The 14,505-nt window shown below is 48.5% G+C and overlaps 1 protein-coding gene across 24 annotated transcripts in view; it reads right to left on the reverse strand.

Moving 5' to 3' along the window:
• The window catches only part of USP36 (ubiquitin specific peptidase 36), a 44,756-nt gene that overhangs the window by 28,098 nt on the left and 2,153 nt on the right, over positions 1-14,505 (reverse strand). For 11 of the 24 annotated variants that reach the window (XR_013407397.1, XM_077973079.1, XM_015120481.3 and 8 more), the window contains exons 2-6: positions 13,760-13,923; positions 10,990-11,251; positions 10,173-10,394; positions 6,095-6,205; positions 3,805-3,907 (exon numbers count right to left, since the gene is read on the reverse strand). Coding sequence is in view for 23 of the 24 variants with exons in the window: in XM_077973079.1 (XP_077829205.1) it covers positions 3,805-3,907; positions 6,095-6,205; positions 10,173-10,394; positions 10,990-11,242 (689 nt within the window). In the remaining variant the exon portion in view is untranslated. Of the gene's footprint in view, positions 1-3,804; positions 3,908-6,094; positions 6,206-10,172; positions 10,395-10,989; positions 11,252-11,732; positions 11,813-13,759; positions 13,924-14,505 lie in introns of all 24 variants that reach the window. The other 13 variants (XM_077973091.1, XM_077973087.1, XM_077973088.1 and 10 more) reach the window with 5 other exon arrangements.

The following is a 14,505-nucleotide window of genomic DNA, read 5'->3' on the forward strand; positions in this document are numbered from 1 at the left end:
GGGGAAACGTCAGGTTCCTGAAAAAAACTCAAAACTATCCTAGGCTATCAACCCTTCTGCCGCCAGAGGAAAAGCCAGCCATTAAAGTGCCCTGCACGGTGCAGACAGAGGAGGCACTCTGGATTACGAAATCCTGAAAAGCAGCAGACCCACAAGATAAATGAAAGCAGGCCCCGTCTACGCAAAGTGCTTCAAGCACAAAGCAGCAATGAACAAGAATCAAAACACCTCATGGAATGCAAACTAGCTCCAGAAAACAGGCATGACACTGAAGACACAGCCACCAAAACTCCAAGCTGAACATCCTCAACACAGTGAGAGTGGCCTCATTTCTGGAACCAGAATGCCATACACAGCTGCCCTCCTGGAGGAACTTATGAGAGGACGGGCTTCACCCAGCCAGGAGCACGCCAGAGGTGCCACTGGAGGGTGGGCAATGAGCAATGGGAAGATGTAACCATAACCTAAGGCTGGGCAAAAAAAAGATACCACCTTATAGGTGCCAACAACAACAAAAGAGAAATCATGCACACTAAAATGGCAAGAGAGAAGAGAGCAAAAGCGGTAGGAAGTAAAGGGCACCACGTGGACTGCCAAACCAGACAGTGAGGGGTGGGGAAACGGGACCAGGTGCATTTCAAAAGGGCGTATGAAACCAGCAGGTAGGGTGGAGCAGGCCTGCAGTTCCAGTTACCGGGAGGGAGGATTGCTTGAGTCCAAGAGGTAGAGCCTGCCGAGCGGAGATTGAACCACTGCACTCCAGTCTGAGAGACAGAGCCAGGCCCTGTCTCAAAAACAATGGCTTATGTATAAAGGTAGCCATTAAAACAAAAACATATATCTTCCTAATATCCGAAGAAATTTGACGAATAAAGAAAAATCAGCCAGGCACAGTGGCTCACACCTGTAATCCCAACACTTTGGGAGGCCGAGGTGGGCAGATCATGAGGTCAGTAGATCGAGACCATCCTGCCTAACACGGTGAAACCCCCGTCTGTACTAAAAATACCAAACATTAGCCGGGTGTGGTGGCGGGTGCCTGTAGTCCCAGCTACTCGGGAGGCTGAGGCAGGAGAATGGCGTGAACCCAGGAGGCGGAGCTTGCAGTGAGCCGAGATCGCGCCACTGCACTCCAGCCCGGGCGACAGAGTAAGACTCCGTTTCAAAAAAAAAAAAATCTGAGAAATAAGCACAGTAAATATGCTACCTATAATTACTATAAAATACATAAATACAACAGAATTCAGACCAAACTTTTCAGTCATAACAGGAAATGTGAAGGGGCTTAACCTGCCTATTAAGAGATGGTCACTTTCACTTACAAAACAAGACCAAACCTTAAGAACACCTCTAAGGAAGGGTTCAGAAAGTGACAGCAAGGGGCCAGTGGAAACCCTGCAAAGCAGGGGCTGCAGCATGATGCTGGCCATGGCGGAATTCAGAACAAAGCCACTCCATGTGACAAGCGAAGACACTCGGAATGCTAAAAGCAACGATCCTCAATGAAGACATGACAGTTACAAACATCTAACCACAATCACCTGTATAGAGTAAAACTAGAGGAGATGCAAGGAGACAGACACCCACCAGAATTCCAATAATCATGGACTTAACACACTATTCCAAACAGATGGAGGAGACAAGAGCACATGGACAGAGAAAATGAAAACAGCATCATCAACAGACCCATCTACGGACAGAGAGCAAACCAACACCCCGGCGGTCTGAGCACCCACCATCAAGTATGCAGGAAACATTCACAAACGCTGGTCACCTGTCATCACAGAGAAAACAACAGGAAGTTCCATGAAGTAGAAATATCATCAACACACTCTGATCATAACGCGAGTAGCATCAAAAGTCATTTACGGAAGCAAAAGATGAAAAGGCCCCTCCACCTGCAAATTCAATGGAATAATTTGCTTTATGAGAAGCTCACCGTTGGTGTCATGCTTATTTTTTCTCACTCCACATTTCACTGCAGACCAGTGAAAGCTCTCTCATGGTGAGCCTTCATCTCTCCCCCGGCAATGACGGCCACCTGACACCTGGCCTCCCTCTTCTTTCCACCAATCCTGGTACCAACGAATGGCTCACCACCACCCACCCCAATGCCCAGACCACAGACCTGCATTCCTCCCATCCCACAGCCCCAAATCCAAACCGTCATTCATTCTACCTCCCATCCCACTCCTCACGAATTTCTTCCAGCTGCAGACTCTGGTTAATTGAACCGACAGAAGCCCAGGAGTCAGTTTCCGTCCTAAGAGTGCTCCAGGTGGCTGCACCCTGTGCCCAGAGCCAGGGCCCCTGCTACAGGCTCACTGCACTCCCCCTGCAGGTGCTGGGGACACCGCAGCCCTCCTCCTGGGGATACCCACTTGCCTTTGCAGGCCCTCAGGGGTCCCTTCTCCCAGGAAGCCGCCTCTGGGTGAGGTAATCTCCTCTATCACAGCACTTCCCACACATCACTGCAAATGCTGCTGGGGTCCCCTGTCTTCCCCAATTATACCATGGGCTTCACAGACTCCAGGGCCATGGCTTCTACCTCTCAGTTCCCAGTGCTAGATATGGGGCCCAGCACACAGGGAACAGCGGTTCAATCACCCAGTTCACTGAAGGGCAGACCCAGGATCATCTAGGGAGCAGGGAGGCTTGAGCCCCTTCAGGAGAAAGGGAAGAACACATGACCAAACCCTCAGAAGAGACAAAAAGCATCCTAGGAATGCAGTGAAAGTTGCCTTCATATAAATGATTTAAGTAAGTTTTCTTAAGCCAGGAATGGTGGCTCATGCCTTTAACCCCAGCATTAAGAGGCCAGGGAGGGCGGATCGCTTGAGGCCAGGAGTTGGAGACCAGCCTGGCCAACAAGGCAAAACCCCGTCTCTACTAATAATACAAAAATTAGCCAGGCACAGTGGTGTGGGCCTGTAATTCCAGCTACTGCACTCCAGCCTGGGTGACAGAGCAAGAGTCCCGTCTCAAAAAACGTTTCATTCTCTAAGTCTTATTTACGTAAGAATATCATCCACTGAGGCCAGTGGTTTTGCCGTTTCACTCACTCATTGCTACAACTCAACTTCTCTAAAGAACATTCTAGGTATACTTCCTAAACTATTTACAGTATTTCTAAGATCCTAAGCTGAGGCAATAAAAGGAAGTCCTGAGCATTTCCTGCCTGTTTTCTTTGGTCTGAACCTATGAACTCAGGAATACCACAAAGACAATTTGTGATGGCGACCATTACATATAAGGGCATATGCGGTACCAAACAATCGCCTGGCACCACACCAGTGTGAGTAAGAAACGGCAGCCAGGCAGTCAGATCCTAAGTTATAAACTGCCTCATGTTAAAGCTCCGTTTGTACATATACATGTATGTATAAATTATACTGCAGAGAACTAATTCCTACCACCCCATCCTCTTTTTAAAAACAACATGATTTTTAAGAGACTGGAAAAGTCCACGGTAATAAAGGAACACCCCTAAGAAGGTCTGCTAACGTATTTCCCCTTAACTGAGCTGCTGAGACGCAGCTACTGCCACCACCACAGCCACCCAATCCTACCAAGCCGCCCGGGATCAGCAGGACGTATCCGGAGACAGCCCTTTCCCAGGAAGCAAGGGCAATCCCCTATTTGGGCTCCAGCAGGCTGAGTACCCAGGGGCAAATTCTGCCACATCTACCCGAGGGCAGCCTGGGTAGAAAGGAGCCAGGCTGGCTGTTGCCATAGGAATGTTCTGCTGCCACCACGTAGAAAAGGTGTCCAAAGCCCGGGGAAGGCGAGTGGGGAAGCACGCACTTGGCGCAGCCATTCAGGCAGGCCTTCTGCATGGCATCGATGGTGTACCGCAGGAACTCATGCGCGTCCTCCTGGTTCCCAAAGCGGAAGTGCCGGGCGATCTCTAAAAGAGGAAGAAACAGGGAGGGAAGAGCTCATGTCTTCTCGTCAAACAGCCTGGGGCTGCTTTCCCGAGAATCCATTCCTGGCTGTTACAAGGGGAAAATACTGCAACTTTTCAAAAGAACAAGTGAGGAAAACAAGAGCTCTACATGGATTTTCTATATCCCAATCACAATTCATCATGGCAACTACTTTCTCAGTAAGATCAGAGGCTTGAACCTTCACTACTTCACAGACAAGGAAGAACACCAAGCCCATAAATATGTAAAATGCCAGCTGGGGGCCGGGCGCGGTGGCTCAAGCCTGTAATCCCAGCACTTTGGGAGGCCGAGACGGGCGGATCACGAGGTCAGGAGATCAAGACCATCCTGGCTAACACGGTGAAACCCCGTCTCTACTAAAAAGTACAAAAAACTAGCCGGGCGAGGTGGCGGGCGCCTGTAGTCCCAGCTACTCAGGAGGCTGAGGCAGGAGAATGGCGGGAACCCGGGAGGCGGAGCTTGCAGTGAGCTGAGATCTGGCCACTGCACCCCAGCCTGGGCGACAGAGCGAGACTCCGTCTCAAAAAAAAAAAAAAAAAAAAAAAAAAAAAATGCCAGCTGGGTGAGCTGGCTCCCGCCTGTCACTCTAACACTTCAGGAGGCTGGGGTGGGAGGATCACTTGAGCCCAGGAGTTCCAGAGCAGCCTGGGCAACATAGGGAGACTTCATCTCTACAAAAATAAAAAATAAAAAAATTAGCCAGGCATGATGGCATGTGCCTGTCGTCCCAGCTACTTGGGGGGCTGAGGCAGGAGGATGGGTTGAGCCTGGGAGGTTAAAGCTGCAGTAAGCTATGGTTTCACCACTGCACTCTCAAGCTTGGGCAACAAAGCAAGACTCTTATCTCAGAAAGAAAAAGAATAAAAAATGTAAAATCTGGCTGGGTGCAATGGCTTATGCCTGTAATCCCAACACTTTGGAAGGCCAACGCAGGAGGATCGCTTGGAGCCGGGAGTTGGAGACCAGCCTGCACAACATGGCCAGACCCCGTCTCTACAAACAATAAAAAAACAGCCAAGTATTGTGCACCCACAATCCCAGCTACTCAGAAGGCCAAGGCCAACTGCTTGAGCCCAAGAGTTTGAGGCTGCAGTGAGCTGTGATTGCACCACTGTCCTCCAACCTGTGTAAGAGCAAAACCCTAGGCCGGGCACGGTGGCTCACACCTGTAATCCCAGCACTTTGAGTGGCCAAGGTAGGCGAACTGCCTGAGCTCAGGAGTTCGAGATCAGCCTGGGCAACATGGTGAAACCCCGTCTCTACCAAAAATACAAAATTTAGCTGGGCGTGGTGGCGCGCGCCTGTAGTCCCAGCTACTCAGGAGGCTGAGGCAGGAGAACTGCCTGAACCCTGGAGGCAGAGGTTGCAGTGAGCTGAGATCACGCCGCTGCACTCAAGCTGGGCAACAGAGGGAGACTCCATCTCAAAAAAAAAAAAAAAAAAAAAAAAAAAGCAAAACCCTGTCTCAAACAAAAGAATGTAAAATCCACTGAGTATCTCTCTAAAAGCCAATATAAAACACAGGTGAATAAGTATTTCATAGTGCTACAATTTACACAGGTTTCAAAAACCGGTAATAGGCCTCTTCTTTCTGCCAAGTGAATGTGAATGAGACTTTTTTATAGCCTAGGCAACTGATTCCTGATATTCAGAAAGGAATTGGTACATTCCTCATCCATTCTTCCTCCCACTTCTCCCTCAGGCTCACTTGCCTGCCCCAAAGACACAGCAGCCCCACCACCTGGCCAGAGGAAAAGCTACCTGTCCTGACCTGCCCCCACTGACAGGCTTCCCCACTGACCCCAGCCCAAGTCTCTAAACTGCTATTCTTTGAGTCTGTGCCACCACATGCAGGGCTGTTAGCACAGAGGGATTCCCAAGACTTCATCCATGACTCACTCTTCTCTTCCATCTACCAACTCCCCAGCACCTCCTACAGGGCGAGCACTTAGCAGGCCTTCAGTAACAGAGGGAGAATGGCACAGTGGCTTGTGTCTGTAATCCCAACACTTTGGGAGGCCAAAGTGGAAGGACAGCTTAAGGTCAGGAATTTAAGACGAGCCTGGGCAACATAGTGAGAACCCCGTCTCTACAAAAAATTAAAAAATAAATAAACCACAAAAATTTTAACATGGATTGATGCTTACTTTTCAGGTCTCGGATGAAGGAGACAGGCTTGATGGCGTTGCCGCTGTTGGCGAAGGCCTGGACGATGTGGTTCTGCATGACGCACAGCATGCAGAAGCTTCCCTGGTGGCCTGCCAGCGCGGAACGAGGAGCAATTTTAAGACAAGAGCTTTCAAAAAACTCACGGTGAGGTCCCCAGCCCAAACATAACACAGACAGAAACACAAGCAGGTAAGAGCAAACCAGGCTGTGAGAGAACAGATGAGCCAGAGATCCCAGACCTCTGCTGCCTGGGTGACCACCAGGGAAATGTTCTTCTCTGGATGGCGTTTGGAAGCTATGATCCATCCAAAGCCGAAACTCTAACAACCTCACAACATCACCCCATGTTAACATTGACCTGTGCATGATTCTTTTCACATTTCGTTAGTATTATTTACTTATAAAAAGACTAAGGCAGGTTTTCAAAATGAAGCTTAAAAGATGTCTTCTCGAATTTCTAAGTTGCATCACATGGTCAATAGGCTAAAATATTTTAGGGCTGACAGCCCCTTAGTTCCTCAGACATGGGACCATCTGTTCCACTGCTTCTAGTAAACACCACGCTAGGATGTATCTGGGGTTGAAAATGTTTTCTGGGAAGATCCAGATAGCAAATCCTTTCTGATCTGAGGACTATACAGTCCAGTCACAACTATGCCCCTGCATTATAGGGAAAGCAGCCATAGACAATATGTGAACAATGGGGTACGAACGTGTTCAATAAAACTTTAGTTACACACACAGACAGTAGGCCAGGTGAGTCTGCCCACCCCTGCTCTACATAAAACGCTTCACTGGGCATTAGGCTAGACAGTAGTGCCTTTTTTTTTTTTTTTTTTTTTTTTGAGACAGAGTCTCATTGTCACCCAGGCTGGAGTGCAGTGGCATAATCTCGGCTCACTGCAACCTCTGCCTGCCGGGTTTAAGCATTTCTCCTGCCTCAGCCTCCCGAGTAGCTGGGACTAAAAGTGCGTGCCACCATGCCAGGCTAATTTTTTGTATTTTAATAGAGACGGAGTTTCACCATGCTGGCCCAGCTGGTCTCAAACTCCTGACCTCATGATCTGCCCGCCTGTAATACCAGCACTTTGGGAGGCCAAGGCGGGCGGATCACGAGGTCAGGAGTATGAGATTAGCCTGGCCAATATGGTGAAACCCTGTCTCTATTAAAAATACAAAATTAGCCAGGCATGGTGGCACGCACCTGCAGTCCCAGCTACTCAGGAAGCTGAGGCGGGGGACTCGCTTGAACCCAGGAGGTGGAGGTTGCAGTGAGCCGAGGTCGCACCACTGCACTCCAGCCTGGGTGACAGAGTGAGATTCCGTCTCCAAAAAAACCCCACAATGCGCTGCTTCATCTCAACAATGAGCACTATGTCTTGATAATTAACCTTTGCTGTTATGAAGCCATTGCAATTAGCAAGACATTTACAAGCACTTCCCACTGCATGGCCATTTTGTGTTCTTTTTATTTGTTTTTTCTGAGATGGAATCTTGTTCTGTCGCCCAGGCTAATGTGCAGTGGCGTGATCTCAGCTCACTGCAACCTCTGCCTCTTGGGTTCAAGCGATTCTCCTGCCTCAGCATCTCAAGTAGCTGGGATTACAGGTGCGTGCCAACACGCCCAGCTGATTTTTTTGTTTGAGACAGAGTTTTGCTCTTGTTGTCCAGGCTGGAGTGCAATGGTGAGATCTTGGCTCACTGCAACCTCCGCCTCCCAGGTACAAGCGATTCTCCTGTCTCAGTCTCCCAAGTAGCTCGGACTACAGGCGTACACCACCACACCCAGCTAATTTTTTGTATTTAGTAGAGAAGGGGTTTCACCATGTTAGCCAGGCTGATCATGAACTCCTGACCTCATGATCCGCCTGCCTCGGCCTCCCCAAGTGCTGGGATTACAGGTGTGAGCCACCGCGCCCGGCCAGCAGCAGTCAATTACTTCTACAGCACTCCCTGTTTGCCGGCTGCTACTCCAGGCACTTGACTCACTCAGAATTCATCTGAGCCCCCCAACACTCTGTAAGGAAGATAGTCTCGCTCTTCCACAGACCAGGGGCATTCTCAAAAACTCAGTTACTAAAGGGCAAAGCTGGAAAGCAAACCCTAAAGGCCAGGCTCCTGAGCTGTGCTTTCAACTGCTCTGCTCCCTCCAGAATTCCACTTGGAGATTTTCTGTGACGAAAACATCCTGCATTCCTAGGATAAACATAAGTTGCTTACAGTTTTTTAGAAACTGTGTCATTTGGGGCCGGGTGCGGTGGCTCACACCTGTAATCCCAGCACTTGGGGAGGCCGAGGCAGGGGGATCACAAGGTTAGGAGATCGAGACCATCCTGGCTAACACGGTGAAACCCCTGGGCGTGGTGACGTGCACCTGTAGTCCTAGTTACTCGGGAGGCTGAGGCAGGAGAACGGCGTGAACCCAGGAGGCGGAGCTGGCAGTAAGCCAAGATTGCACCACTGCACTCCAGCCTGGGCAACAGAGCAAGACTCCATCTCAAACAAACAAACAAAAAAGAAACTGTGTTATTTGGTAGTATTTTCCTACAATTCTTCCTACAATTCTTATATCTATGTTTGTGAAGAAGTCATGGTTATCCATTTTCTTTATCGTATTTTCCTTATTATTGTCACCCGAGTTACAGGAACTTTACAGAATGAGCTGGGAAGGATTCTCTCCTTCTCTATTCTTTGGAAGAAAGTGTAAAGGACTGGAATTGTTTCTTAAAAGTTACACAGAAATTGGCTGGGCACAGTGGCTCACATCTGTAATCCCAGCACTTCAGGAGGCTGAGGCGGTTGGATCACCTGAGGTCAGGAGTTCGAGACCAGCCTGACCAATATGGGGAAACCTCGTCTCTACTAAAAATACAAAAATTAGCCAGGCGTGGCAGCGTGTGTCTATAGTTCCAGCTACTCGGAAGGCTGAGACAGGAGAACTGCTTGCACCCAGGAGGCTGCGGTTGCAGTGAGCCGCGATCACACCATTGTACTCCAGCCTGGGCAACAGAGTCCATCACACACACAAAAAAAAGTTACAAGAAATAACATTGTCCCTGCTTGGGGTTTCTCATGGGAAGATTTTTAACCACTGCTTTAATTTCTTTAATAGTTAAAAGACTCTTCACTTTCTATTTCCTTCAGTTTTTGGTAAGTTATATCTTATTTCACCTCTATTTTAATCAAATAGAGCACACCACCACATCCAGCTAATTGTTTTGTTTTTTCGTGTGCGTGAGGTAAGAGTCTTGCTCTGTCGCCCAGGCTAGAGTGCAGCGGCGCGATCTTGGTCGGCTCACTGCAACCTCTGCCTCCCAGGTTCAAGCAATTCTCCTGCTTCGGCCTCCCGAGGAGTTGGGATTATAGGTGCACCCCAGCACGCCTAATTTTTATATTTTTAGTAGAAACTGGGTTTCACCATGTTGGCCAGGCTGGTCTCGAACTCCTGACCTCAAGTGATCTGCCCGCCTCTGCCTCCCACAGGTGTGAGCCACCACACCCAGGCTTGATTTGTTTTTGTAGAGATGGGATCTTGCTGTGTTGTCCAGGCTGCATGTTTTATAATATATATAAGATATACTGATACAACAACAGATCCATACAACAACAGATCCATAAAACAAATGGGCCAGGCATGGTGGCTCACACTTATAATCCCAGCACTTTGGGAGGCTGAGATGGGAGGATCACGTGAGCCCAGGAGTTCAAGACTACAGAGTTGTGATGGACCCACTGCATTCCAGCCTGGGTGACAGAGCAAGACACTGTCTCTAAAAAATAATAATTGAATATATATATTTTGGAAGTATCTTTTGAAAATCTTTCTGTCTGGGTAATTATTTACAGAAAAGCTTGGCGAACACAGCCTCACCTGAGTGATTCACCTTCATGACCCATTCTGCAGCAGACATGATTCAAATTTAGGTTTCATCAGTTACTACACGTTATGAACTGCCCTCCTAAATCTGATCCAGACTGAGAGCAGCAGTGCCACAAGTGCACAGGCTTAGCTAATCCAGACCCGCAGCCACCCCACTGCTGCAAACCCACACTCACAGCTGCGAGCATGCTCCTTGGACAGCAGGTAGTTGGCCAGAGGTGGTGTGTAGGTCAAGCACTGGATGGTGGCATTGAGAAAGCAGGTGTTGCCAAGGTTGTGGAGTCCTGCGCCCACGCGGAAGACCCGCTCCCACCTCAGAGAGAGTCGCTCCATGGGGAAAAGCACTTTCTGCGGGGCTGGGACTCCATCACCACAGCTCTCGTACGTGTGCTCACTGCCTGAGGAAGAAAGGGACAAGGGAAGAAAAGAGGAAGACGTAAGTCCACATACAGGTCGACCACAAAAAGAAACTCATGAGGCATACACTTAGCATGTAGTGACTCGGTACATGGCACCAGAGAAGAACTGGTATTCTGGTTTACAGGACATTCCTGGAAAGCTCAGGAGTAAACCCAGTCATCCCACGGACCTCCCACGCGGCTTGGCTCTAGAATCCTAGGGCCCCACTATAGATGGAGGGCATGGCTCAGAGACTGAGCGGTGGAGGGAGCCAGGTCCTGGCACTCTGCACCACACTGTGCCCACATGCAGCCCACCCCATTTCTCTTTCTTAGTTCCAAGCCTGACTTTTGACTGTATTATACTTGCAATGGGGGGAACAGCAACTTCCAAGGACCCTCCAAGTACACAGATTTCCTTGCTACCAACCCTGTATCATTACTTCTGTAACTGAAATCCACTGACCCCACACAAAAATTCATAACTGTTTCACCACATTCTGTTGTTTTTCCTACTAACTAATCAACATTTAAGTCCATCCACTTCATCACCCCGGAGCGAGGGCCTCTCTGCCAGCACAATGCACATCTGTACCCTGTCTCCTGGCCGGTGGGTCATCTCCACTCTTGCGGCGACTAGCTCCCTCTGTTTTGGGGTTGAGCAACACGTATTTGCTCTTTAAGGACTCCAGCTGGTAGGAGAAGCTCTTGCTGGCTGGCTCGAACTCGATCTTCTGTAAAAGGACCTTCTTGGCAGAGGAGGCAAGAAGCTTCCCCAGCTCTCCATCATCAGCCGAGTCCTTGCGGCCGGGCTTCAGGGCCTCCTTCAACTTATCCACTATTGGCATGGTGCATCACTGTGGGGACAAGAAGCAACACAGAGCCATGGATAATGAAAGCCCAGGACAAAAATCTCTCTTAAGATCTCCTATTTGGTCATATGGATGCTAGCCACCACAAAAGCTCCCCTGGATCATCTGCCAGCCCTACAAAGGAACTGTGAAACAGGGAGACCAAGCACGCATCACCTGGACATATTCGTTCACGTTTCCCCACAAAAAGATAAGATGCCGCTACAAATAAAGCTGAGCAGACAACAGTGGCCCTGAGGCAGCCAGACAGCCCCTGCCATGTGCATCTCTTCAACAGATACTCATCAAGTGGCTCTGGATATCACTCTTGGTGCCATTTCCTTCAAAAGGCCATCATGTGGTCCAAATGTCTGCTCCAAAACAGGGGGACACTATTCTCACATACAAACTGGTTATACACACACACACCCCCATGCAATAAACGAAGTAGCATGCAGGTCAGATAAACATGCATGTCTGTACAGACCTGCACTCTCCAATATGAAGGCCACAGGCCACACGTGGCTACTGAGCATGTGAAATGAGGCTAGTCCAGGTTGAAAGGTGCTATAAGTGTAAAATGCACACCAGATTTTGAAGAGAAATACACACCAGTATAAGACGAAAATGTAAACCATCCCAGTAATTTTTAGATCAGTTACATGTTGAAATGGTAATATTTTATATATATTGGGTTAAATAAATTACGAAAATGAATTTCACCTGCTTCTTGTTAACGTGGCTACTATAAAATTTTAAATTATATTTGTGGCTTGTATTATATTTCTATTAGACAGTGCTTATACAAATTATCTTTTTAAAAGTGAGGAAGGAGAAGAAGAGCAAGTAGCAGGCCTAGAGAACAGTATCCATTGGACACCTAAACTTAAGCAAATGTCTTCCCAGGACACTTATCTAAAGAGAAGAAGAAAAGCAAAGTGGGAGAGTGGGTAGATTACAGGCTTTGGAATGTGCTGGCCCTCAGAGGTTCTATCACCCTTAGCTATGAAACCCAGGGACAACTAACTACTGTGACTGCTCCAAACCTCCTATTCTACTGTAATATAGCAACAAAAACAACAGGCTTGGGAAGTGCTTTAGAACTTGCTACATACTACAGTCCCTAACAGAGGATCCATACCATTGGTGCGGCTGCATAGAAACTGGAACCAAGAAGAGACCCCTGCACCTCTCCAATCGCTACCTTTGTATCCACCACTCGCCTTCCCCTACCCACCACCTCTCAACTTAACCTTCTCAAACACAGCACAGACTATCTGAGTCACCATTTCAAAAATACGTCCCTTAAATTGCTCACTCGCATCAGAAATATGACGACTTCCTCTGGTATTCAGCACCCAGCCTGCCCTTAGAGAATCAACAAGTCAAGTGTGCCGCAGAATTCTGCTCTAGTGAAAGTAAGGACCTCCTCCAGCACCTCTTATTAAGCCATTCAAATTTATCACGATGGATCATCTAATTCTATACATGGATCAAGTATCTTTTTCTATAAAAACTTCTGTAAAGGAAAGCCAGGTACAGTGGCCTGGACCTATGGTCCCAGATGCTTGGGAGACTGAGGTGGGAGGATAACTTGAGGGCAGGAGCTTGAGGCTGCAGTGAGCTGTGATTATGCCTGTGAATAGCCAGTGCAGTCCAGCCTGGGCGATATAGTGAGACTCCATCTTTAAAACAAAAAAAGAAATTGTGGCTCACGCCTGTAATCCCAGCACTTGGGAGGCCGAGGAAGGTGGATCAGGAGGTAGGAGTTCAAGACCAGCCTGGCCAAGATGTTTCCTGTCTCTAACAAAAATACAAAAAAATTAGCTGGGCGTGGTGGCAGGCGCCTGTAATCCCAGCTACTCAGGAGGTTGAGGCAGAGAATTGCTTGAACACGGGAGGCAAAGGTTGGAGTGAGCGGAGATCGTACCACCGTGCTCCAGCCTGGGCAACAGAGCGAGACTCGGTCTCAAAAAAAAAAAAAACCTGTAAGAATTGTGTGGGGGAAAAAAAAAACGCTTCTGTAAAGAAATTTTAGAAGCTTTTTTTTTTTTGAGATGGAGTCTCACTCTGTTACCCAGGCTGGAGTGCAGTGGCGTGATCTCGGCTCACTGCAAGCTCTGCCTCCTGGGTTCACGCCATTCTCCTGCCTCAGCCTCCCAAATAGCTAAGACTACAGGCGCCCGCCACCACGCCCGGCTGATTTTTTGTATTTTTAGTAGAGACGGGTTTCACCGTGTTAGCCAGGATGGTCTCGATATCCTGACCTCGTGATCCGCCCGCCTCGGCCTCCCAAAGTGCTGGGATTACAGGTGGGAGCCACTGTGCCCGGCCAGCTTTTTTTTTTTTTTTTTTTTTTAAAACCAGCATTATAACTTGTCTGATCTGAGAAAATAAAAGAGCCCTTTCTCATGAGAATTATCAAAGACTTCTCACCAATTGAACAATTACTGCTAGGTCACATGCAGACAGTTCAGTGGAATCAAAAAATACACAGAAACCTGGCAGACTCACCTGGCGTGTGCAGACTTGGGCCTGCTGTCCTTCTGCAGCATGGAACCAGGATCTTAACGGAGGGCTGAGTTTGGTTGGGCAGCTGCTACACGGAGCTCCTGAATGTAAGCGCTCCTGGGTTGTAGCCTGTTACATCACCAAAGCCACAGAGCGGGCGTCAGAGCCTGCGGGAGGGACAGGGAGACCATCAGTGGAGGCGACTCTCTTCCTGCACCGTCTCTTCAGCTACTTCCCCGGGATGCGGCGCGCACCGGCAACCCTCTACCTTGAAAAAGCCATCCTAGGCTCAAGGAGCATCCACGCGTGCACTCAGGATGAGGCGGGAGGACTGTGCTACCTCATCACCAATTGCTGTAATGCACACGACATGAACACCTTAACCTTGACACCTGATAAGCCCAGAGAACAACACCCTCCCCAACACCCACCAGTCAACTCCAGTCTCATCTCAATTCCAAAAGGTAAGAGGTAATAAATCCCCAAGTTCTGGATTTAATGAACCAGTAAAACTTCAATAACAACAACAAACCTGAGGGAGTAATAGGAGTTACCAAAATTTTGCTTTGCTAAGTGCGGATTTTCTCTTTCATTACCATCTACGATTACTATGATTACATAAAATTAAGGTCCGTAAAAACAGTTCACAGTGAAAACATTCAAACACACAAACGGAGAACAGCACAGGGAGCATATAAGCCCCCCTTACTCAGCCTCAGTAATTACGTCTGACCCATCCTGAGTCACCT

This window comes from Macaca mulatta, chromosome 16 (assembly GCF_049350105.2).
Source record: "Macaca mulatta isolate MMU2019108-1 chromosome 16, T2T-MMU8v2.0, whole genome shotgun sequence".
Lineage (NCBI taxonomy): Eukaryota > Metazoa > Chordata > Mammalia > Primates > Cercopithecidae > Macaca > Macaca mulatta.